This window comes from Anas platyrhynchos, chromosome 3 (assembly GCF_047663525.1).
Source record: "Anas platyrhynchos isolate ZD024472 breed Pekin duck chromosome 3, IASCAAS_PekinDuck_T2T, whole genome shotgun sequence".
NCBI classification, from domain to species: Eukaryota; Metazoa; Chordata; class Aves; order Anseriformes; family Anatidae; genus Anas; species Anas platyrhynchos.
The window spans coordinates 6,102,698-6,127,973 of NC_092589.1; the positions used below are offsets into that span (position 1 = coordinate 6,102,698).

The window sequence follows — 25,276 nt, forward strand, 5'->3', positions numbered from 1 at the left end:
CTGCTCCAAGACCAGATTCCGTTAGATTACACCAGAATTCCTATCTTTCCACATTATTTCCACGAACAACAGCCCAAGTTAATAGGACCTAAAAATACCCCAAACGCATTTTTGGTTTTGCAAACAGTGTTTCATTCATGCATGTCTGCCTGGTGATGCATCATTACAATTGTAATGAGATAGCTGCCAGCCCTGGAAGGGTATATTGCTTAGTGTACCTGGAATGCTAAAGAGGGACTGAAGCTGTTATACAAGATGAAAATGAGTTTCACTATGTAGAAATGAGAGTGAGATTAAGGCAGGCCCGGAGCTAGAAGTTACTTGAGCTTCTCAAATGGGCCACGGCCACGGCCACCCCTGTTTTAGACATTCCTCCCCAGCACAAGCAGCAGCAAAAGCATCCCTTAGATCAATGCTGACCCCGGGAACGACCCCAGCTGCTCATCAGGGACGGGGTCAGGCGTTCAGGTGGCAACTGCACCCACTTGCACAGATGGGTGGCTTTGCTGCTCGAGATGGGATGTACCGCAAATAGGGAAAATAAACCAACCCTAAATTAAAGTGCTTCCAACATAACGCAATTACACTACATAATGTTTACTTATCTTATATACACTCAAAGAGAAGATAAATGTCTAGTAAAAACCACAATCCACTATTAAACAGCTATAAAATACTTTGCTGTCTTCCCATTTCAAAAGCTCCCATAGTATAAATAGTGGTCAAAAGTTCAGTGAACTGTCTTGTAGACTGGTGCTCCATTCAAACCGTGCTATTTCCAGAGAGTCTCCTGACACCGTATCTAATTTCCAAAATGAATATGCTTTAATTTTCCTTCTTCATGCATTGTGCTTTTTCCTCATTTAAAACAGCAACAGCCTCTGGCAGTAAAGGACATCACATTTCTGTGTGAGATGAAGCTTTTTCCCCCCTATATGCGGGAGAACGGCATGGGTCAAGGGAGAAAAAATGTATGCAAAAAACATCACACCCCACTGACCCCAGTATATTTTACATTACAATTTTGCCATTTCCAATATAGGTTCATTTTGCAGTGGACCATATCAGCCATATTTCAGGATTTACAAAAAAAAAAAAAAATTCAGTACCTGGAGCATTGTCTGCATACAGTATGTCCTAATGCAATATACGGATTGTCTTATTAATGTGTAGTGTAGCTTGCAGAGAACACACGCGCATGCAGGGAATACTTATGCATGCTGCGGAGGCAGCACAGGTGTATGTACAGTGGATTTGTACATACATTCAATTATATCTGCAGATAATACTCAAGTGCATTTTCACTTCTCTAAAAGCAGACAGCCATACACTGCAGGTGAAACCCCTGAAATCAGGGTGGGGGCTTGGTGAGGAAGGGTTTTGCCCCATAAGCCCTCCTTCCCTGAGCTATTAAAGTCCCCACGATGGGGCGCCTGACACAGGTTCAGACATTTAGGCAGAGGCTGCCACGCTTTCAATGGACAACAAAAAATAGCTTTATCTGCTACACACACGAAAAGGCCTTGCCACACTTCCCAGCACAGGCAGGGATAATTCAGAGCCTGATTCAAAAAACACGGAGGTCCAGGTGGCTTCTCAGGGCTTGGCCACCGTCCTTTGCCCACTAAGTGTCTTAACAGAGGCCAGCTGTGACTGCCAGCTCATCATTGAGTTTAGCTGGCACACCTGAAGCTCTTGTTGATGCCTTGGGGTGGGAAACAGCAGCAGGGGAGGACAGGATCACCTTTTGTTCTCCCAACCATCCTCCAAGACCAAGGACCCCAAGAAAAGGATGCAGGGAAACCTGGGGCAGCCCCCATTTTAAGCAGGGATAAAGCCACCAATCTCAGTCAGAGCCTAGGTGCTGCCGAAGTGTCTTCTGCACATTTCACTTCAAAACACTGGTACTTTCATTGAGTGATGCAGGTAAAGTTAGAGAGGTGTCTGCAGGAGTAGAGATGTCTACCTAAGAAAAAACTACCCACATAGTCAACGGGAGCATTGCCTAAGACCATAACAATTTTGGCTTCGTGTCCAACAAAGACCATAATGCTCACAGAACTGACAGGTCTGACCATTACAAACAAAATCATCATCCACTATTTTGACAGAAAATCAAAGAAGTTTGACTTTCTTAAAAAGTACCAATTCCCATAAAATCTTGCTGCTATCTACAGACAGTCAGCTGGGAAAAGGCTCACAAGATGGGCAGATCTCTTACATACAGAGATCTGAAAGTTAACCATGCTGACAAAGCAGAATCACATAAAGGGAGCTAAAAATAGGCAGGCAGATAGAAGCAAAATAATAACAATAGTAATAGTTTTTCACCATACGAGGACAAAAATCACTATCTTTCATGTTACACAACTATTTCAACTCACAACTATCATGGAAAGGAGGAACTTTATGTCCTACAGGCATCCAACTTCTGCTTATCATCTCAAAAACGACAAAGCACAATCACACTACAAAGCTGTAAGACTTTAGGGACAACAGACTTACCTGAAGTTCAGAGTAGCCCAAGATGAGGAGACCCACCTGGAGTTTAGATGGGAACGTTCAGAGGGACAGCAAAGCAGCTGAAGACGGCGGTGTCTGGAAGCAGTTCACAGTAAAGCTGCATTCATCAGGAGCAAACTCCAACTCAAACCATAGTGGAAGCAGTTCCATAAATGTTTGTTAGGCACTACTTAACCCCTATTAACTCAAAGGGCTGAATATTACCCTTAAAAACACAGAATTTCAGTTTCTTTATCCCTTAGCACTATTGATTGCAGATGCTCCACATCCACACCCTGCCAGCTCAGCTCTCCAAACCCTGTCTCAGCATGCCCCAAACCCTGGTGTAGAAGTCCTTCTGGGTGAGGTACAGCTCGTTAGGGTATTTCAAAGCTCTGGACAAGGAATTAGAGTGAGGAGTGGACAGAGCACTATAGGAAAAAGGCCTCCTTTAACAAGAGGTTACTTTAACGAGAACCTACCCTTTAACAGCTGGGTGCATTGAGAAACGGGGGATGGGACACAGGAGTAGTCTGCTGAAAATGAACCTAAATGCAATTGCAAGAGCAGCATTTTTTGTTATTTAAGTAGAAAGGGTAAAAAATGCAATATTTTCTTCAGTTGTTAGCTCTCTTAAATGTCATAGAGAGGCATCCTGGTGCCTGGGAAGTTGTGGACTTGTGGCTCAACAGGTTTGCTTGCTTATTGTCAGCATTTACCTGAAGTGATTTTTAATAAAAGCCTCAAAGAAAGGGAATTTCCTGCCTAGAGATGAGGCATTGGGAACCTGAGTAGGAGCCCCTGAGAATTGCTGAGTACTCAGTGCAAGTCAGTTCCAGCCCTGATATATTCTGTTCCTTCATGATTGCAAATCCCCCCTGTGATGCTCTGCAAGAGATCTGCTTTTCTGTAAGCAGTTATTGGGCAGGAACCTGGTGGTGGTGTTTACCTCCACGGTCTCAAGAATTTCAGCATCTCTGTGGCAAATGTTGCTGTGCTTCAAGTGGCCAATTCGAACCAACTAGATGTGATCGAGGGCAGAACTTGGTCCTTTCTATATTCATCTAGGGCTTTGAACTTATCAGAATGAACCTTGATTTCATAAAATAATAATAATAATAAATAATAATAATAATAATAATGTTCCCTTTGGCTTCAGAGCACCAGTTCCATTGAAGTACTGCCTATTGAAAGTTCAACTGCTAATGGCAAGCTATTTTGAAAAGGGAAAAGTCTGGAGGCAAATTATGAGGGAAAGAATAGATATTAATCATTTTTAAAGTCATTCTGTCTCAGGCATTATTTTCCTTTTCTTTCATTATTCATGATGAGTTTTTTGCTTCAAGGCCAAGTGAATTCATAGGGCCTGACCCATCCAAACACAACCACGACTGTCTGAACAATGCACCCTGGCTGAGTCTACAGATAATAAAGAGTCCAAATGGAATGGAAAAAAAAAGATAATTCTAAACAGTGAATCTAAACACACATAGAAGTATAATTCTTCTTCTGATCAATTCATTTCCTAGTGCTTGGTCGACTGTGTTCCCATCCCAGCCACTCTGGGGGATTTGCAGCATGGGAGTCCCCAGAAGCCTCTCTCTTTGTTTTGCTGTTTCTCTGCTTCTACCTTTAGTGCCTCTAAAGCCAGCTTGGCTATGTCAAGCCTCTAGGGCCTTGAGAAATCACAAAATTTCCACTTCTCTTTCCTTTTTTAGTTTAATTCCAGAGTTAATGGAAACTCAGTCGCTTCGTTCATAACTTGGGTAACCTGTACTGCCTTTTGCTGCAGGGCAAAAGTGGACACCAGGAAGAAGTGAGCTTAGAGATATTTGCAGCTTTCTGCAGAGAAATTAAAGGGCTTAGAAGAAAACTCTCTCCCAGGAGAGTTGTTGTGTTTTTCTTTTTTCCCAAAAGCTCTCTTGGGAGAGATTTTTTCCAATTTGGGTGTGGAGAGCCCCAGGATTGCTGCAGGTAGAATCAGGCATTAGGACATGGGTGAACACCGTGTCTGTAGCAACTTGTTCTTGCCAAAGAATGAGAGAGATTGGGAAGAAGTTTTTGGAGTGGAAGCAATGACAATTTGTGGACCTATTTTCTCCTTCTCCTCTGGTAATTCTCAGCACCCCCAGATAGCCCCATCTTTGTACCTTGCCAAAGAAAAATTGGAACTCAGAGTTCCCTTTGCTTCAGGGAAAACGAAACAAAACAAAAACATTACTTGGGTATATTTATATATGTAACCGTGTTTCCCAGAAGACAGGAGTTTGCAATGGAATATCTTTGGCAACCTTGAAGATAACTGCTGTACTTTGGGCACTCTGAATAAACTCAACAATGTGTATCCTCACTCAGGCTCTGCAGATGCAAGCATCTGCAGAACATGCTGTTAATAATTAATATAATTGTATAAACCCCTAGGTATATAAATACACAGACGGATCCTCACATTTTGCCTGTTTCTCTGTAACAAATATCCAAACTGAAACAAATTTAACAAGATACATTATACAAATCTGCAGACAGAAGTTGCATCAAAATTTTAACTATCTTCAGCAAGAAAGCGCTTCTATTTCCAGTAACGCTGGCAGCATATACGGTAGCTAGGCAGCCACATTTATTTTCAATTATCATTTTTGCCTTTTTAAACAGCATAATGAAATGCCTGGTAAATTATACATTTTTCTAAAACACAAACTTGTCTCTTTATTTGCAGCTCAAGTCTTGCAGTATCATTTTGTCTGTATTAGTTCTAGCTCTTTAGGAGAGGCCAATTACTTCTCTTAGCCGTAATATGCAGAGTGTGATAGCTTACTCACCAGTCCTCACAGATGTGCAGCCTGACGCAGTGTGGCCACATCTAAGGCTCAGACCTTTGGAGAAAAGGGCAAAGGACTCCAGCACCCTGTTGGCCATAAGAGCGCCCATGCTCATTTCGTTCCATGTTTAACACCTAAGATTTCCAACTCACCCTTTGCTAAATAAAACAGATTTTAGGGAAAACAACAACAACAAAAAATGTACATAGCTGCTCCCCCCAGTCTCCCTTTAGAAAGATGAGCTCCTGGCAGATGGAACTCAATATGCTGTCTCCCAGATCCTAAGGAACTCTGAAAATAAAAAGTTCACTTCACTTACACCAGTGGGCCATATAGATGTATATCTACAGTTCTCAATTCCCTGTTTCTTTAACTGGCACTCTGAACTAGTGAACACTTCCTTAATCTTGCCCCATTATCATCCTAATAGTACCTCCCGATATTCATAAATGTCTAGCAAGACTTTCAGCTATTTTGTATGAAGATGAAATATCCAGCTAAATTGAGAAGATTACCACATCACCACATAAATCAGTGACAGGCTGCGTGTTATTACAGTTGATTTTTGTTGACAGTTGGCTGTAGGCAGTTGTGTTTCAAATGCCTTTTTTCACTGGGAAATTAAACAAAATTCCATGCAAAATGCAGCCCTCCAGTTCAAAAACTGTAAATCCAAAATTAGCATTTCATACTTTAAAAGGTAGCACAGCACAATTTTCCATTGAAAGGTCTGTACAGTTGTCACAAATGGGTGCTTCACACATGACACTAATGCTACTGATGCCTTTTAAGAAAGCCACCTTTCTCTGATATTATTTTCTTCTCCTAATAATCTGCATACACTATAGTTCATCCCTATGGAAAAGAAAGAGAGCTCACTTACTTATCTCTCATATGGGAGCATTATGCTTTCAGCAATTCAGACAGATAGGCTGGATTGGAGGGGGCTGGGGTGCCGAATCCTCCACGATAAGAGGGAACGAATTGTGGCCAGTGAAAGGTTAATCTTCCCTCTTCCAGTTCCTCCTTCCATCTCAGTGTAACCTGGATAGTGAAGAAAAGACAAGGCTTAAGAAGTGAAAAGAAACCCCGGCACAAAACACCGTTCACACTGGATTGTGTTGCACTTTATATACAACGGTCACACGTGACCTAATTAAAGAAAAAACATTGCTCGAAGTCAGAAAAGCAGCTTGGGTGACACGAGAGAGGACTAGAAGTTGCGCAGGATTTTCTGCTTCCTGCAGCTGCTACTACCATTTTTGGCCTCGGATATTGCTTGCCACTAAACTACTTTCACGTGGAGTCTTGGTGGCAGCAAATAGCCCAAGCAGCAGTAGCTGAGGTGGAGAACCGTCCCCACCTCGAGACAGATTCCTGATGTCAGTGGATGCTGGATTAGAAAACGCCACCACAAGAAGGTTACAACTTTGGCTATGTATGACAAAGGGTGTCACGGCAAAGAATTTTGGTGTTTACTCCTGGCCACGAGGACAGACATATAACGGGCTGTGTCAGCCAGAAGGTGCTACAGGAGTCTTCGCACAAACGCTTCACTGGCAGCTCACGGGCTGCTGGCCACGGAGAGGCAAATATCCTCTGGTCATTACTCCCTGGGCTGACAAACACAGCGCCAGCCACTTGCATCCAGTCTGGTCTTCCCCCAGGGTAATAGGTGTAGGGCCTGAAGGGTGATGCCCTGTGTGCAGGACTGTCCTGCCTCCCAGCCCTGCCCCTGGAGGTGGGCGAGGGCTGCAGAGTCCTCCTGGTGCAGTCGGAGCTGCGTAACCCCACTGCTCGAAACATCCGCAGTAACCAGTGCCAGTACAATTAGGTATTTCAATCAATATTGAAATGACTTCATCTGACTTCATCATCAGGCATTTTAAACAGCTGCTTCTCTCTCATTTGCACATAGCTGGGTCAGGGTTTAGTTTTACAGCACGTGCCAAATCTTTCCCTGGTGTCACTCTAATGGCAGAACCAGACAAGCCAGCCATGGGAGCCTGGCCCCAACCATCCATGGCGTGCCAAGGTACATCACATTTTGTACCGCTGCTTAATTAGTTGTGTAGCTGACCATCTCTGGTCGTTGCTGACATTTTGTATGAAAATAGTCCCACTTCATACTCGGAAGTCATAGGAGATGGGAGAGACAGAAAATCACAAGGTTGGAAAAAAAAATTGCAAAGCTGTTATTTTTTATTTCCTCAGATTTAAACGACAACAGGCGATACCCATGCAAAAAGCTCTTGACACTCTACTAATGATTAGATTTGCATCTGATTACAGACAAAGACTAAATGAATTGAGACAAATCATCACAACGAGATACTGGTTGCTTACCAGTTGCCCTGCTGGGAAACAGGAGCTGGCCAAGAAGGGTGGAAAACAGCAGCACAAGAGCAAATGGTGAATACAATGGAGCTATCCGAGTTGTCTGTTGAGGAGAGGATGGAAACATGCCCAAGCTTTGCCCTTGAGCGAACCACAGCCTTGAGTGACTTCAGGTAGCATTTGTCCAAGAGTGGAAATATTTATACTTAAGATCTGTACAGAATATTACACCATCCATACAAAAAGGATTATGCCACTAGTATGCTCTCTTGCAGCTCTATGTGCACATACTATATCTTAACATCTGATTTCCAATGAATATTTCTTGTAATTCTCCAGAACACATAAAGGTGGCCTCCTATTTCTGCTTGGCAAGACCTCCTATTTCTGCAGCAAGACCCACAATGGCAGCAGGCACAGCTAGTAAGGTCAATTTAAGACGGTGACAACAGGCTCTCTTCTCTCACTTCTCTTTTTGGGGTCTTTATGCGGTGGTCAAAAGCCCAGCTGGAAGAGTGTGGCTCACTGGGAGGCAAGGCAGTGAGACAGAGACCCAACTGGCAGCATGAAGAAGAGCAGCCCTCAGGGAAAACACAATTTCCCGATCAAAAAAAGTCCTACACAAATACAAAGCAGTGAAAACAAAAACACATTTTACATACAAAGCTGGCTGCTCTGATATAGATGGAAAACCGAAGTGAAAGATCACTGGGGAAAAAGGGCTGAGCTGAATGAGACGTTTTGGCCAAGCATAACACTTGAAATGCTGCGCAAAGATGTCTGATGAGGACTGCAGTTCCAGGCAGAAGGTGATGGCAGGAGGACAGACAGTTTGTACACACAGACAGGTATTTTGTAGCGTATTAAAAACCCAAGAAGTGAGGCATCCTCATGTGCATTTAGAGACATGAGGCTGCTCGGCCCGTGGTACAGGGGAGGCCACCTGTGGGACGATGCTCCCACAAGCAGGATGCAGGAGGTGACAGGGAGCAGGGGCAGTTTGGGCACATGTGCAGCCTCACTCTGACTGCAGAAAAGCTTGGTGGGTGCCAGGGCCTGGCCAAGTAGACATGAGGACTTTGCTTGAGGAGGAACCCAGCAGCAAAGCCCAGCCTCAGCACAGCAAAGCTAACGTCGTGCTAAGGCAGCACCAAGCAGCCCCATCAACAAGTCAGCGAACACACACAAAGAACACAACAACAGCCAAAATGAATTTATACAGAGAAGATGAGGCCATTCGGGGTGGTGGGAGCACATGATGCAGAGGGGCTGAAGAAGGTAGACAAAGTCCACGTGGTGGCACGGGTCATGAATGTGGCAGCTGGTGGCACAGCAGGTCACCCAAAGAGCCTGCACAGCTTTAGATATGGGAAGTGTCCTCTTGCCATTCCTCATCATGTAATTCTTTAAAACTTCTGTGTCTTTAAAACTCTCGGTTTTGGCATCCCTACAGACATTGTGTAATAGGAAGAGTCACTGGATTTGTTGTTTCAGCAAATGCAAAGGTAAAAGCAGCCCTTCCGTCCATCTGGCGTCATTTTCTGCAAGGCTCAGGTGATTACATCTCAGCAGTTATCTTTGTACCAAACCCAGCAAGATGTGATGAAATTGTAGTGCTCATTTCAGAGACATCCGGCCTTGACTGAAAGGTCTCACTCAGCTTTGGATCGTAAGCCCGGGGATGTCATAAGAACAAGTCAATTATTCTGCAAATGAAGGGAAATACTTCACAAATTTCAGCTGAACTAAGTAAAGAAGAGAAATAAATCTGCAAACCATCAAGCAGTGCGTCTGTTTATAATTATTATCATGCAAGAAATATAATGTTAGTTGAGCAACATAATTCTTTTTGTGTTTTGGGATTTCCTAGTTTGCATCTTTTTGCCTACAGATCTAGATCTCCAGAGCAGATAAATTTGTTTTCCTGGTGCTGCATATAAATGGATCTTGACAGGAAATTTCTCCTTTCAAAGTATCGCTCGCATGGCTGTATTCAGCAGACTCAGTTCAAATACTGCTCCTCGCTTTGTTCTTGTAAGTTGTGAGTAATACCCAGGCTTGCTCACATGGCGAGCTGCACTCATGACAGCATTCCTGAAATAACGCCGGCTGCCCATCGCTCACAAGGCTCCAGCGTTTCAGTCTCTCCTGCCTCCAGGCTCCCTCGTGTTAGCAGCTGAAGCTGGGTTTAGCTGCTGGCCACATAACAAAGGTGCGCTGGCCTAATGCACGGTCTGGAGTTGAGGTGCCCAGAAACTGTTCAGGAAAAAAATAAAGTTATAAAATAACCTGAAGGATGTGAGAATCAGAGCTCAGATTTAGTATTTTTGAGCAGTTCTCACCCTTCCTCTCGGGACTGCAGTTGATCTTTGATCATTTCCCTCATTTACAAACGCTGTCATCTCACCATTCTCCTCCTACTCTGTATCATTAATACAAATCTGGAAACAATGGCTTTCTCCCTGCTAAAACATTGCAACATCCAACTATTTGTTTCCTCTTCTAAAACGGATCATTCATTATAGCCCATATCCCCAAAAGAATTTTATCACTTGGAACCTGTTTGCAGTGAATCTAAAGTAGCTGGAAAACCGTCTTCTCAGAAATTCCTGCGTGCGCTGGAGCCGACTTCTGGAAGCCCAATAAAGTGCCGAGTCCCTCTGCAGGCAATATCCATTTTTCTTCTTTCTGATACAGTCTCCGGCAGTAACCCCTGCAGCTGTTCATGATCCATTTTTGCTGCTGAAATTCAGTGCTGGGCTACGCTAGCTCTTGCACCCACTTCATCCCGGAGAGTTGCGATAATTGCCTCCTGGCTTCGCTGCTCCCACCACCTCCATGCTTATCACAGAGGTCAGCTTTCCTTTTCTCTCTCCTCTAACAAACTCGTTATTTGCTGGTTTCTCTTGCAGTGGGCAGGATGCTGCTCCCTGGCTCTTGCCCTAGTCCAGTTTTCTTGCTGTTTGTGGAGCTCGTTTGAATACTTCCTCTAAAAGGGACATCTCTACCTCTCAGCACTTGAACGTAGCATTTTACTTTATTTTCCAGGGTCCCCAGCAGCAGAGGGTTGGGGTGAACAGTGGCCTGCATCAGGGAATGTGACTGAAATACATTTACTTGCAACTTCGGGAGCTGTGTGAGCAGGGCTTTTCCCAAAAGTCCTGAGCAGCTATTAGAATTAAGGTGGTTTTTGTAAAAAACCTAAATAGAGGTAACATACTTCTTTTTACTTTTTTTTTTTTTTTTTTTTTGCAACCTAGTAACATTAAAGTATATTAAAGCTGAGGTGTGGGACCCAAATTGCCTAACTACTGCTGGAAAAGGAAAAATGCTGCACGTAAAACAAAATTCTGCAAAATTATCCTATGGCTTTGGGAGGGGACAGACGTATCCCCTTCTGAATAACAGCAGATCCTGGATGACTGAGATAGGGGCAATACGGGCTGGGGAGCGGCGGCAGAACCTCACTTGCTGAAATCAGCCTGGAGGTGTTGCTCACAAATTGTCGCCGAAGCACTGTGAGAGGAGTGCAGACAGGGCAACTTCTGCAGAGATACTAATGACACTCTTACTTCCAGGGGCTTTCAGCAGATATTATGTACCCGCTTCTCTGTTTGAAAATGTGTCTCTTGATGTAAAACAAGAGGTCTTCACATTTTTAAACAACTCTTTCACTCACATAGAGTATCTCCTTTGCTTAGGTGAACCGGCCATCGAGCAGGGGGGATGCTGCCTAGAAACAAAAGTGCTTTCTGCAAATACAGCTGTTTCCAGCCTATGTCAATGCAATGCAGTTAAACTTCCCAGTCAATTATAATTAATTATAACATTAATGACAATACTGACCATGCAAACACATAAAAAAGCCATTCTGTGCTGTTGCTTAAAGCCAGTCTGTTGCTTCATGTCCCATGTCTGCCACCAGCCAACCCTGAGAGAGTCACTTAGCTTTCTTTCCCTCCCACCCTCGTCTATTTAAATCTGAACCTCTGTGAGACAGCAAATGTTTTTCTTCAATGGGGTGTGCATGGTTCCTGCCACGGTGGGACTCGTGTCTCGTCTGGGACCTTGAGGCACTGCGGTAAGAAATAAAGCAGAAATAGCTGGCAGGTGAGCAGCAGCACCTCCCGACCTCAGCAGGAGACTTCTGATCTCAGAGGTGCTCTGTTTTTATCCAAAGAGCAACATACACTTGGGTGCTATCCAAGCCTGAGCATCTCCTCCTAGTTCCGTCTCTTGAAATGAGTGAACAGGCAGCCCGTGCTCTCACGGTGGGGAATTCGGGCTCTGCAAATGACTTCATGTCTTCAGCCAGGAGAGCGAGTCGGGGGCCACCTTTTCATGAAGGGTCTGCGGGCCAGGCCAGCTGCCTCTCACTTCTCATTTTGATGCCGCTTTAAAAAAAAAAAACAAACCAGAGGCCACACAGCAATGTTAACGCGCAGAGGCCCCTGAGCCCGGTGGGACCTCAGCCGCCACCACCTGAGTAGCAGACAGACCCCAAAAAAGTCTGGAGAGCTACCGGGGCGTGTGGCGGCCGCTCCGCATCCGACACCTGTGATGCGGGGCCAGGTGGAAAGCCCCAGCAAGGCTGCGGTCCCTGCTCGACCCTGGCATGGAGGGGACACCCAGGGCAGAGCCAGGCCCGGCTCAGCCCCAGCCTGGCCAGGACACGCCGTGGAGCTCCTTCCTCCCAGCCACGCTTGGTGCACCTCTCAGGCCCCATCGCAGCTCGGTTCCTGCTACGCCCTGCACATGAGCAGCACGAGGAAGCCCTGCTTCACCCCTGCAGGCACTTTATACCTGTTTCCGTCTCTGCAACGTGTCTCTATTGCCCAAGCGGCCGGCCCTGCGGATGTGAGCAGGGTGTGTTTGCAACTTCTCATCTGCAGCATTTGCATGAGTGGCTGGTTTCCTCTCTGCCCCGCTGGGCAGAGGACTTGTGCTCTCTCACTTCCCTATTTTGCCGTGATCTATAGAAGTTCAAAAGGGCAGGGACGGGGGTCTGACACCCTGATGCTTCGACTCACCCTTGTGAAAAGTTACTGGTGTGGGTACAGCCACAGCTGCTCACCTCCCCCCAGCAGCTTTAATTTCTGTTCCGTTACTGTGCTCGGCGGTACAACAGAATGAGCCTTCGCCTTCTCTTGCTGTCTACTTTATGTCTGGCAGTCACAAAAGAACATATACACACATACAACCAATTTATCAGTTAACTTCGGGAAAAAAGTACATATACACACTCTGAAGAAATGTGTAGGCTCAGCCTACAAGGCCTTCAGCCATACTGGCCTTTAAGAAATCTAGCACTGATAGATATTAGAGTAGCTTTTACTGGATTACCGTGAAAACTGGTGCTGGAGACCTTTTTCTTCCTCTTTTTTGTGCCAACGACCGTGGTTTGCATGCTGCATTTGTTGGCCTGATAAAAGGCGAGTTATGCACAGCACCTGGCACCTCCAGTGCTCCTGCACACAGCAACCTGTCTGCGGGTACCACGCTCCGGTCTGCAGGTCCCAGCACCTGTAAAGAGATTGCCAAGCAAAACGTTGTGAATGCTGCTCTCTAGCCTCACTCACGAAAACTTTGTTGAATTTGCCCAGTTTTACACCTATTACAGCTCACTTCCCTCCTCTCCCCTGCAGGGCTGTGGAAGCAGCAAGAGGAGACTCTTCAGACCAACTCACCACTTTCCCTCTTTCAACTGCTGAACAAAAGTGTTAACATCTCAAAGTTATTTTCTTTTTTTTGTGTTTGTTTTTATTCTTTTCTTTGTTGTTGTTGTGTTTTGATTGCTTTTTTGTTTGCTTGGATGTTTTTTAAATTACTGGCTACTGCATATCTAAAGGCCTCATCCGTATCAGCAGCCTTGGGGACACGGTGACAATGCAGATTTCTGAGCAAGATACTCAAGGTGAGCATCCCGCATGGTTCTCTTCTACAGTGCCAACACTACAGATAATTGTAATCTAGCAGTTGACTTTGTTCCCTCCTTTGAGTTTCATTTTCCCCAAATGTCAGGGGAGGGAGAGAAAAAAAGAAAAAAAAAAAAAAAAAAGGGAAATTTTAATTGCATGGAAAAATGCCTGAGGGAAAAGAACTAAATTCAGCACTAACTTGCAAAGGCAGATTTTAAAGTTGCAAAATCAGAGCATAATTTGGCCCAATATTTTGCTTCAGTGTTTGGCTCAGTGGAAAGAAAAAAAAAAAAAAAAAAAAGGACATGTTTTTTCCTGTCTGTGAATTATTGTTAAAATGAAATATGAGTTTTCACAGACGTAAAAGTATCATTGCTGCGAGCAAGTATGAACAATGCTAAATCCTGGTCATGTGTACAACCCAAGAAGTGGCCAAAAAGCGCTCTTCTGAGAAAGCTGGAAAGTTGTGCAACACCCCATGCCAGCTAGTTTTAACAGCACCCAACGTGGAAATTGCTCTCCTTGAAACAACTTCTACCTAATTTGTAGCGGTTAATAACTAATGACACATAATTTTTAAATCCCAGCAACACTTTGCTAGTTCCTGCTTTTAATTAAAGCCGACTGGTAGCAAAGGGAAGCGGCGAGCCACAGCCTGTGCTGCACGGGGCCGGCAGCAGCGGCGGTACCCCACGTGTGCTGGCACAGGACCTCGTCCTCTTCTCCCAGCAACGTGTATTAATTCAGAGCCCTGTCAGGCAGGGCTCGGACTCCTGGTACTCCTAAACTAGCCAAGGGCTACCTGCCTCCTTTGGCGAGCATTGGCCATGGCTCCATGACCGGCATCCAGCCACAGATCTCCTCTTGGCCAAGTGAGCAGGACAGGCATGTGATGGGGAGTTAATGATCCATTAAAATGCATGCTAATTAATGGGATTTTTAGACTTCTCCTGACGTAGGGTCTTTTCTCTTGTGCCGTGCAGGTATAAAAGCGGCAGGAGGGCTGGCCACAGGCAGATATCACCTCCTCACCATCTGACACTGCCCCTGCTTCTTCCTGGGCAGCCCCTTCCCATCCACAACCAAGGCCAGGAAATAAAATCTCCTTGTGCCACAATGTGATCCTGAACACCTTGTGTAACAGCAGTCTGGGCATCACCGAGGCATTAAAGCAGAGACTTTTACACGGCTGAAGGAGATCTGTCCCCTTCCCACCATCCAGCAAAACCCCGAGCAGCTCTGACTGAAGGTCCACGGCCATCAACTCCCCCCCCCGGCAGAAGGCAGCTGAGTTTGAGTGCGGAGTCTTGAGGCAATTCTCTGTGCGCTCCTGAATTTGTTTTGCAATTGCCGTATGTCTCTCCCCATGTGCCATTAAGAGTTCAATTCTTTTATTCCTCCCCCCCGCCCCTTCCCCGCCTTTTTAAAGCATCATGTTTATGCAAGTGGACAGGAGGCTCTCATATCTGGGTCACACGTTTGCTGGAGGTCATTGAAAGGCTACAAAATGGAGCATGCCTAATTCTGCCATTTCAGAAGTTTTCTCACATGTACTCAAGACAATTATGCCTATTAAATGAGTTCATTAAATTTCAGAAATCCTTTGAAAATTCCGGCACGCCAAAAAATGTGCTGAACTCCTTTATTTCTTCTAACGCCTCCTAAAAATGCTCAAATCCTCGGAGGTGCTGGGGACTGGAGCTCGGCTGCCTGCGACGTGGCACAGACAGGACGTGTGTCCTGCCCCCGTCACAAGCCGAAGAAGCTAAGGACACAAAACAGAGCACCGAGGTCCACCAAGCGACCTTTAGCAGTGTCATTGGCCCAAGCGCCACTCTGCTGGGAATAATTCAGAGAGGAGAGAAATGTCACCGATGCTCGGCGAGAGCCGTGGGGTTTGTGACAGGACGGGACGTGCGGAACACTTCGAGGACCAAGAGCTGGCTCGGAGCTGAGCTGCGAACTTCAGGGATGCAGGAGGAAAGCAGAGGTGGGCTTTGGGTGTCCTTGTCAGCTCCTCTGCACTGCTCTCCGGCTGCTGCAAGGGACAGCCCCGTCTCTGCCCTCCCAGAGGAGCAGAGGGGACTGGAGAAGGACATTTCCTACGCCGAGCCACACGCTGAGAACAAGGGCTGAGCTGAGCCCTGCTACACATTAAGGCAGGGCACACCCCCTGCTCGGGGTGCGTGAGGTCTCAGGAGGAGGAGGAGGTGAGGAAGAAAGAGCCAGAAGCACAGCTCCAAGCTGCTTCCTAGGTTCAAAGCTTTTGTGACAAGAATTACCCTGGTGTGAGGCTGACCTGGAGATCAATACGGGCTACGTTTCTCCTTCTCCGGCCCTCAGCCACTGTCATGTAGGACTGGGTTCAAGAAAGCTATGTAGGAGGAAGATGCCCTGCTGTTCCCTCAAAGCCCTGTGGAGAGAAGGGGCACCTCAGTCCTGCTCTTAGGCAGTCTAACACAGGCAGACGAGCCTCCCTCTGTGAGCACCTGCCTCCGTTCCTAGGCAGGAGAAGCCACCGAGCATCACCAGCATTTCTCCCTGCCACCCCCCAGCCCACTGAGGGTCGGCCTGACAGAGAACAGAGCAGCTGGGGAACAGGAGAAGCCCTCAGTGACCCTCTCTTGGCTTTTTGCAGGGCTTTACTCCCTACGGACCACAAGCCCCAAGGTCTACTAGTGGGGCACAGGAGGACCCAGTTCAGAGGGAAGCAGCTATGCCCAGAAGGAAACATCCCAGTTCTCAAAAGGAGCTGAGCATCAGCCACTGCCTCTTCGTGAGCAGGAGCCAAGGGTGCCCGCTCATCACCATTACAAGTCCCTAACCCGCAGGTGCCTCACACCCACCACATCCGAATACCTTCTGGTAAGCAGGACCCTAACACACCCAAACAAAAGTTAATTTACTGTTGCAATGCTACCGCCACGCAGAGGTCACGTCATGGGATTGGTTTGGCAGCAAGAAGTTCTGCAAACCCACAAAACAAATACTCGGCAATATCGCAGAGGGTAGCACGCCTCTGCGCAGCGCTGTCACTCCTGGAGAAGCCCGTACTTCCACCGCAGCAATTTGGAAATTAAAATGTACACAAGATGATAGCTCATTAAGAAGTGTTTCTTTTCCGTGAGTAAGGGAACATTTATCACAGCTGGCCCACACCAACAATCAGCTTTGGACAGAAGCCACCTTTACTAATGAATGGGAGGGAACAGTTTTTAATCTCTCTGAGATCTCTTATCAATTGATTTCGGATGATGTATGGTCGGTTTTATTCTCCAAGAATTACGATACTCCTCAAGTGCCAGCAGAGACCCAATATTTTTATTGTATGGCTTTGTCTCCTGACACTATGTCATTTCGTCTTGACACTGTGGCAGCCTCCCTGCAGACTCGCTGCTATTGTCTCACATTATCCTTGTCTCCCCGGACTTGCATTGTCCTGCCTTCCCTGGTGATCACACTAACTCGGATTTAGACACACGGGAGGAGGGAAAAATAAAACCAGAAAGCCACCACATCATCCGATACCTCGGATTATTTTTAGCCAGAAAAATATGAAACAGAATGGTTTGCTGCTCCGCAGCCGGTGATGCTGTGAGAATTAGCTCACCTAGATTGATGATGTTTGTTCCGTGCTCGCCCACGAGTCGTGCAAAGCCCTTGAACGCTACCTGCACAGTCGGAAGGCATTATGCTGGCACTGAAGAGAGAGCCTTTGATCAGGTCCTCGGGAAATACTTCCTGCGTCCTCCTGAAGTGTAACTTTAGACCAGGCTCTACCAAGGCCACTTCACTCTTTTGTGCATCCCCTTGAGTTCAGTGGTGAATGAGCTGAAATTCGCTCTGTTTCCTTTACTAGATGGCATGTGTCAAGGATCCCTACGATCACTTTTATTACTAGCTTTATCTAAAGAGCTCCTTGCAGGAGCCCAGGGTGTCAGTGGTCATGAAAAGAGCAGAGCTGGGATATAACAGTATTTTACACCCCTCCAGGCCAGACAATTAACTGAGGCCCGTTAACGTCTCAGGTCTCAGGCCTAGATCCCGAGCAATGGCAAAGACGTGTCGGTTCTCACAGAGAAAAGGGGAAAGACCCCTCGCTTCATGGCACTGATCCACCTGCCAGAGAAGGGCAGATGGCAGGAGAAAAATTAAATAAAGCAAGGCACTGCACTGCTTTAATAATCTTCTGGGCCTCACTTTCAACGGAAAACTGCCACAATCTGGTGGCAAGAGGACAAGAAACAAATCACCTTCCTGTGGTCAGCTGCTACAGAACTCAGGAGCTGAGCCTGGCACAGGAAGGAGGCTCACGCTGACCCTCCTCAAGGACAATCCCCCCAGCTCCTGTTGATAGCCACACGCACGGAGCGGAGCATCTGCTCTGGTCCGGGGGCTCTCACTGGAATAGTCTCTGCAAGAGCAATGTCATACGAGATGTCAAAAACAAGAAGCAACATGTTCGAAGGGTGCCACTTGGAAATAAAGCCCTGCTTTTATTGGATAGCTGATCTGCTAAAAGCAGTTATTTGAAATATCTGCAGATCGCTGGGATCCGTGAATAATTGCTATCTGCACATCTCAAATTCTTTACAGTTTTGCTGTTAGACATAGCTGTGCATGTCTATAAATAGTAGAGCAATGTCGCTCACTGCATAATACAGTCTCTGTGCTTTTACAACTCATCATGAACTTCTATGTAATTTATTTTTTATTGAAGAATTCCAATTAATGGCTTCCTGGTGATTTTAAAGCCTCAAATTATCAGTCTCTGAAAACAAAGCAGAGAACATAATTATCATAAACCGAGAATTTTTCATTTTGAAGCTTATCTGTTTGTGCTAAGTATCTTGTCTGTAAGTAATTAGTGCCTTTATTTTTTTTCAGTAAAAATAATGACCATTCTATGCTTCACATCCAAATTTTGTTAACTGCTAGATGTACTGTATATATTATATTTGAAAATGCACCACCTTGGACCGGCTTTAAAGTATTTCATCAAATGATAATGGCAACAACAAAATACATCTGTTTGTCAGAATAAATTACATGACATTTAAAAAAAGCTATTATATCTTTTTCTCTTCCTTCAAAGAGTAAAAGCCTTTCAAAAATGTGCACTTCTTACTTCTTGCTATGGCGGCACAGCACGAGGAGATCGGGCAGCTGCTCTGTGCCTGTCGGTAGCACCAAGCTGCTGATCACAGCCCATCGCAGATACCTGTGCAGCATCCTTTACGTGGATACCTCAAAATGCTTTGCTGGAGATAAGACCAAACACAGTTACATGTGTAAAATAGCACCGCACTCAGAGCTACACGTAGGCTAAGTTCTTCCCTGACTCCTGACCTAATTCACCAGTTGTTTCCCTTCAGATACGTGGGACCATGCCCTTGTATCTCATGGAAACCCTGCAAAATCAGTGCAGCTGTTGAGCAGGGCCACCAGAGTATCGCCGGGCATTTTGTGTGGTATCCTACAGCCAGCCAGGAACATAAAAGGAAGTCTGATCCTACAGACAGCATTCCTTGCCTGGATTTCATAATGATGGAGGAGAAAGGATCCCACCGAGCTGATACCCCGTGTATAACTCTGTCTGGTCTAACACCTGGCCTCTCTTAGCAGAAGATGTGATTTCTGGGATGATGAAGAAAATTCCTCCCAGAGAACCAGGACCATTCTGCCTACACTTGGGCCCTTTCTGGCTGACCATGGAGCTGATCACTTCACACGATAAAACATTAGGATTATTGATTCTTCTCCTTACAGGAACTATTTCCAGACAACAATTCATCACCAAATTATTCCATGCTTCAAGAAGTCCGCCAAGCACAAGGGCTGGATACTCAATTTAGGGTAGATAGCTCATAATGGGAAAAAAAAAAAAAAAATTGAGAATTTCTCAGAGACAGTTTAGAAATGAAAAGGAGCAGCAGATTAAAAAAATAAATAAAAAAAGCCTCAAAATAATGCAGCCATCTCTTATGTAGCCTTTTATGTTAGTAAAATCATTCTTCAATGGATTGACTTCAACTGTTGGAGGCCAGGAGAGGTCTCTCAACACAGGAATAACTGCCCTAGCCGGGGACGTTGTGTGATTCAATCTAGCCACAGAGTCCTGAACAAATTTGTGAGCACCTGAAGCAGCATCAGACAGCCCTGCACAGGAGGGGCTGCAGCGGTGATGGAGATGCCTGAAGGGTACGTACAGTTTCAGGATCTCAGGGAGGCAGCTGCAGCTTCAGCTGTGGGCAGGAGGAAGTCCTGTGCCCACCGTGACACCTTTGTGTTGTGCTTGGCAAACACAGCTCAAACCAGGGAGCGAACTGAACCAAGACTGGAAGCAGCCAAGGCAGGTAACAGGAGAAACCTGCAGTACCTTTGCAGAAGCACTGGTTGTAAGGCAGGAATTTAACCCTGACACGTGATACGGTGAAATCCTGCTCCTGATTGGTACCTGGGGAGCTGGGGTGGAAGGGAAGCACGTATATTTACCATCAGTCTGGTGCCAGGAGCAGGAGACGCGTGTCACTGAGGTCTCAGTCGTGCACAGACCTTCGCGTGAGCTTCCTGCAGTCTCCCTTGACTGCTCAGAGTCGGGCTGTTTGCAGGTGGGATGCCTTGCCCAGGCCAATCAATCACAAGCCGAAGCACAAGGACCTGCCCCACCTGCTGGTTTGTAGATCTGAGCTGCAGCCTCATCCCCATCTGCCTTGAGCAATGTCTGTGTCGTAGAGGCCCCCACAGCAAAGGGCCACGAGGACAGAGGGAGACCCTGGCACACGTCTCTGGTCCTGCATTCGCTCAGCACAACAGATCATCCCCTGAACCACAGGGCGAGGTGGGGACCGGGTCCAGATGGGAATGAGAATGCCACGCCAGCCATTCTCAACATCACAACGAATAAGGAGCTGAAGGAGCCAATTCATTCCCAGGTTGCCCCAGACTGTTAATCAAGTAACAGTCCCAGCCTCAGAAAGGCTGCTCTCTGCCAGACACCCCCCTCTCCACGGTCTGCAGGCAGGCATCAAGCTATCCCCTGCGTTTATCATGGATCTTACTGATTGCAGTAGACACTTCCTAGAGGGAATTTCAAAGGAACCTTGGAAAAAGATCCTGATCCCATACTTTTATATCATAAATAGACATGCATTAAAAGTACTAAGTCAAATTAGAGTAACATCTCCTGTGGGTTCCCCTGCTGCCTCGCCAGGGGGCTCCTTGCTCGGTGACCCCCGTGTGGCATCCCCACTCCTTGCATGGCTTGGGTGGCAAATGTCCCTTTGAAACCTGAATGGGGTTTAAGGTCCCTGCCTGTCCTGACCGTGGCACAGATCGGAGCTGGTGATCGGAGCCCCAGCTCGTATCTCCTGCACCCTTGAACCAAGATCCTCAGCTTCGCTGCTGAGCTCTCTCTCCTTTTGGCAGACATCCAGGCCAGCTGCTAAAATAAATCTTTTTTTTCCCTGCAAGCTCTGAAGTTCTTCTACTGGCAAAAGGTAGCAATAGTGGTGGTGTGCCTTGGCGTTTATCCTAACTGTGCAATCCACCCCGAGCCACCTCGCCCCGCGCCTCCTAACCGCACGGGCAGGACGGAGCAGAGAAGCGCCGCCGTTCGCCGCCTGCCTCCCGGTCTCTTTGCTTCCAGGCACTAAGTAAATGTCAGCTTTTTGTGCCGTGTTACATACATTGTTAATTTTAAAAAGAAATCCAATATCATTGTTTTTCATGCTTGCTGAGGTGATTCTGAAATTTAATAAAAATAGTGGAATTTTTCATTAATGGCAACCAGGGTTTCAGCCAGCACTAACTTTCTATAGCAGCAAGGCAGGAGAAGAGATAAAAAGAGGTCATCCTCATCTTGTTACACCGCAACTGTCTTCAGTCACAGCCTCAATAGCAAAGAATTCAAAACATTGCTATTGCCTTACTGATTAATGTAAAAACTGGCACAAGGCATTGTATTCAAAGCACCTACAAATACTTGCAGGAAGGGATTTGCTAAGTGTCTTCAAACATCAGGCCCGGTAATGCTTTCTGCAAGGCAAAAACGCAAGGGCGAGGAAACCATGTGAAATATTTTCCTGCTCAGGGAACCCTCCTATTGCTGCAGGTCTGTGGGGAGGAACACACCACAGCTATCAGGATAGGAACGAAGCATCCCGCAGCCTAACCCTGCTCCAGAGGTGGCACATCCCTCGTAGGACCCCACCTGCAGCAGGGAGCCGAGCAGAGAGGCGTACGGCTCGTGGAGAAACACTTGCTGACCCAGTGGCTTTGCAGCTGGCAGAGCCTAACCCCTACAGCAGGCTCCAAAATGTTCATTTGCAGCTTGACTGGCAAAGTACCTTTACTCGTATTTCTTCAGCTCTTCTGAATGTCCAGACCTTTGGAAGCTGCCCTGTCCAAAGCCTGGCACCATAGCTCAGGGAGGAACTGCGCTGCGACCCCTAATAGCTGTACAGCTGGAGAGCAGGGATCAGCAGGGGCCTGGCCTTCCCCAAGTGCAGCTCTGAGGTCTGCCGCCACCACCACATTAAGGACGAGAACCAAGGGGAAGAATGTGAAAAAAATATTTTGCTTCCAAAGTATATTTTCTTTATGGCTGCTATTGGAAAAAAAAAAAAAAAAAAAAAGTAAAAAAAAAGTTCTCCGTTAAAACTAAGCCGTGCGGTATTTGTTCTCCTGACTTTGTTTTTGCAGAAGGGCTCCCCAGGTCTCACCCATATCTGAGGCCAAAGTAAGTAAGGTCCTTCCTCTCCCCAAAATCTTCCATTACAAAATCAGCAGTTTATCATCTCTTCTCCCAAGGCCACCATTGAGTGGCCACCTCACAGCACGCTTACCGTCAGCAGAAAATCGGGGAAGTCAGCCAGTGGCCAGCCACACAGCACGTGGGGCGCAGGGGAGCACCGACACGGCGCAGGTCAGCCAGCCACCAAGCAAGTGCCCGCTTGTAGGTTAACCAAATAAACGCAAACAAGAACGACACCCCATCATCTCAGTCCCTTTGGTGTGTTAATATGCCCATCAGGTTGTACGGGGTGGTTGGAGGGAAAACCAGAGAGAAAACACCTCCACATAGTGCACTCTCCCCAACAGCCAAGCCAGCTGCACCGGCACACACACCTGTATCTCCCCCTCATCAAGACCTTAGCTTAACAAGAAAAATTGTCCCCCTTTCCCTCCCAGTCCAGCCCCTTGGCATTCAGAGGCCGCAGCATCCGCTCCCTCGGAGCAGGAACACCGACAGAAGTTCAGCCTGGGGTTTTGCCTCTGCCAGCACCACCCCGAACATCAGCCGTGACAAACCCACAGCAGCGCTTCTGCAGGGAGACTCAGAAATACGAGCAACCTTTTTGCAGAACAGCCCTCTCTTTCTGCAGATTTGCATTTCTAAATTTTGTCTTGTCAGCATATTCCCCCCAGCATCCCACCCCCCAGCATCCCTACAAGCGTGGAACTTATTGCGGTGCAAAATTCACTGGGTTTTCCCCCCAAACCCCCCAGTCGTTGTTTCTCTCCCTGAGCACCAGCAGCACAGTTCGGGGCAGGGCCCCCAGCCCGGCAGACCGTGTCTGACCGTCCCACACGCGGCTGCAGAAATCACTGGAAGCTCTGGAGCCAGAAATGGCAATCCCGAGTAATATGTGATAATGAGGAAGACTGTTCTCATCTCCACCGCGGAGCACTGACCTTTTAACAGAGCAAATGTCAGGGAGAAATACACAAATGTGTTTAGACCAATATCAGGTGCCGCTCCGCGGGGGTGCTGGCTCAGGCACAGGTACAGCCCCTAATGCTGTCCCTGCAGAGCAGGCGTGGTGTTGCAGGTCGCTCCTGGAGAAAGCAGCCCTGGGATCAGCCTCAGCGCCAGAGCCTTACACCTAAAGAATGGCACCGTGCACAGCCATGAGCTGCTTCAACAAGGGGGAGGCCTCTGGTGCTGTGGGAGGGGTAACAGAGCCAGAGGACAACGAAGCAGTGCCTCGGGTGTGATACCCCACGGGCTATCCAAAAGCCCTCTCAAGTTGCTGCCTTCACCAGGAAGACATCTGGTTTACAGAGGTGGCGGAAGGACAGAGCTTGCAAAGGAGTCAGAGGTAAACGGGACAAGGTTTGGACCAGAGTCAAAAGCCAGAAGGGCAGCTGGCATGGGTCAGGATTTAAACCCATTGCTCAGGATGACTTGTGGCCCATCACCTGCACATCTGGAACGTCTAGGCAGTCTTCTTAAACACTTGGTTGGTTCCCCTATCAGCTGTGGAAGAACTACCACTGTATTCTACGGGGAAAAAAAAAAAAAAACCTGCTCCTTACTCTTCCTTCTTACTCTTCCTGACATAGTGACAATAAAGGGCACACCTGTGTGATCCTGGGTATCACATCCACCTCTCTTCCTCAGCCCAAGGAAGTCTAACAGGACACATTTCTAGAGATCCAACTATTGCACCCTGGTGAGCCCTTAAGTTAAAGGCATCTCCTAACAGGAGCTGCACCTACACGACAGGCCAGAACAACCGGTCCCTTGGCTCAGAGGCCATCACACACACCTGAAAATGGCAGAATCAATAATTTTGCACTGCAGACTGAAGGACACCGGGCACCTTTTGGCGCTGGCTTTGCCCAATTTGTCAGGCACAAGTGAGATGTATGTCAGTGCACGTGCTCTACACTGTGTAAGGAGGACACACGGAGCCGACAGCCCTCAGTCCCTTTTGAGGATGCCACCAGCAGGGCGAGAAGATCGGTGCCCAAACCCAAACGCTGCACAGGGTGAGATCCCAGCGCCCAGAGGCCTGCACATGTAACCCTGCGGCCACATTTCTTATGCTGGAGAGGAAAGCCTGAGAGGCAGAGGCACACATAATTGGTTATTAGCTCTTTGCTTCTGCCTCACCGTGAGGATGTTCTCCCCGGATCTGCAGAGCGTGCCCCAGACTCGGTGCCAGCGGCGGTGCCATAGGGATCGCACGCGGAGGGGCTCGGCTGGTGGGTTGGGGCCACGAGAAAGCAGCACCTGAGGGCTGAAAGGGAAGAGTCCGAGAAGTCAGCAAACTGTAATTACAAATTGTTGTTCTTCCTGATTTAGCGATGCTGTTAGGGGGGACAGGGGAAGGTAATAAGCAGAATTTTCTAGGAAGCACGCTGAAAATAAGGTACTAAGAAAAGTCACTGAAAATGTCAGGCAAGCCAACAGGGAAAGGTCCAAGGAGCAAGCAAAAGCACAGCATATACTTTTTCATCTATTCAATCTGACCCTGGGCCCGGTGCCACAATCTTTTTAAGGTTAGTGGTGGGAAAGCTGCCTTTTGAATGTTTGCAGAGGCCTATTAACATCCTGTGCTGAGGAACCTTAAACCCCAGGTAGTATTTCAGAGGAAATGGACAGCACAAAACACAGACTGAAAATTAACCACAGCAGACCCCGGGCCTAAATAAGTTCCACTAGCCCTTTCTGAAATCACTTAAAGGCTTTCCTTCCAGTTGGACTCCTGCCCAACCACTTTAATAGGTGCAGCAGGCGGGGGGAAGAGAGGGAGGGGGGGGGGGAGAAAGGAGAGAAAAAATAAAAGGGAAAAGAAACCTATTTGGCTGCGTAATTTAAACATTCCTTGCAAAATAATAATAAAAAAACAGTTTAACAAAAATTGCAACTGTAGCAGGATCGGGAGGGTAACTCCGCGAAATACTCTGCGG

General features: G+C 47.0%; 1 protein-coding gene across 6 annotated transcripts in view; it reads right to left on the bottom strand.

Moving 5' to 3' along the window:
• The window catches only part of LOC119716370 (uncharacterized), a 157,760-nt gene that overhangs the window by 114,343 nt on the left and 18,141 nt on the right, over positions 1-25,276 (bottom strand). For all 6 annotated transcript variants that reach the window (XR_011807930.1, XR_011807929.1, XR_011807931.1 and 3 more), the window contains 4 exons: positions 13,002-13,181; positions 6,205-6,365; positions 5,322-5,407; positions 2,506-2,598 (listed from right to left, as the gene is read on the bottom strand). Coding sequence is in view for 3 of the 6 variants with exons in the window: in XM_072035209.1 (XP_071891310.1) it covers positions 6,225-6,365; positions 13,002-13,181 (321 nt within the window). In the remaining 3 variants the exon portion in view is untranslated. The remainder of the gene's footprint in view (positions 1-2,505; positions 2,599-5,321; positions 5,408-6,204; positions 6,366-13,001; positions 13,182-25,276) is intronic.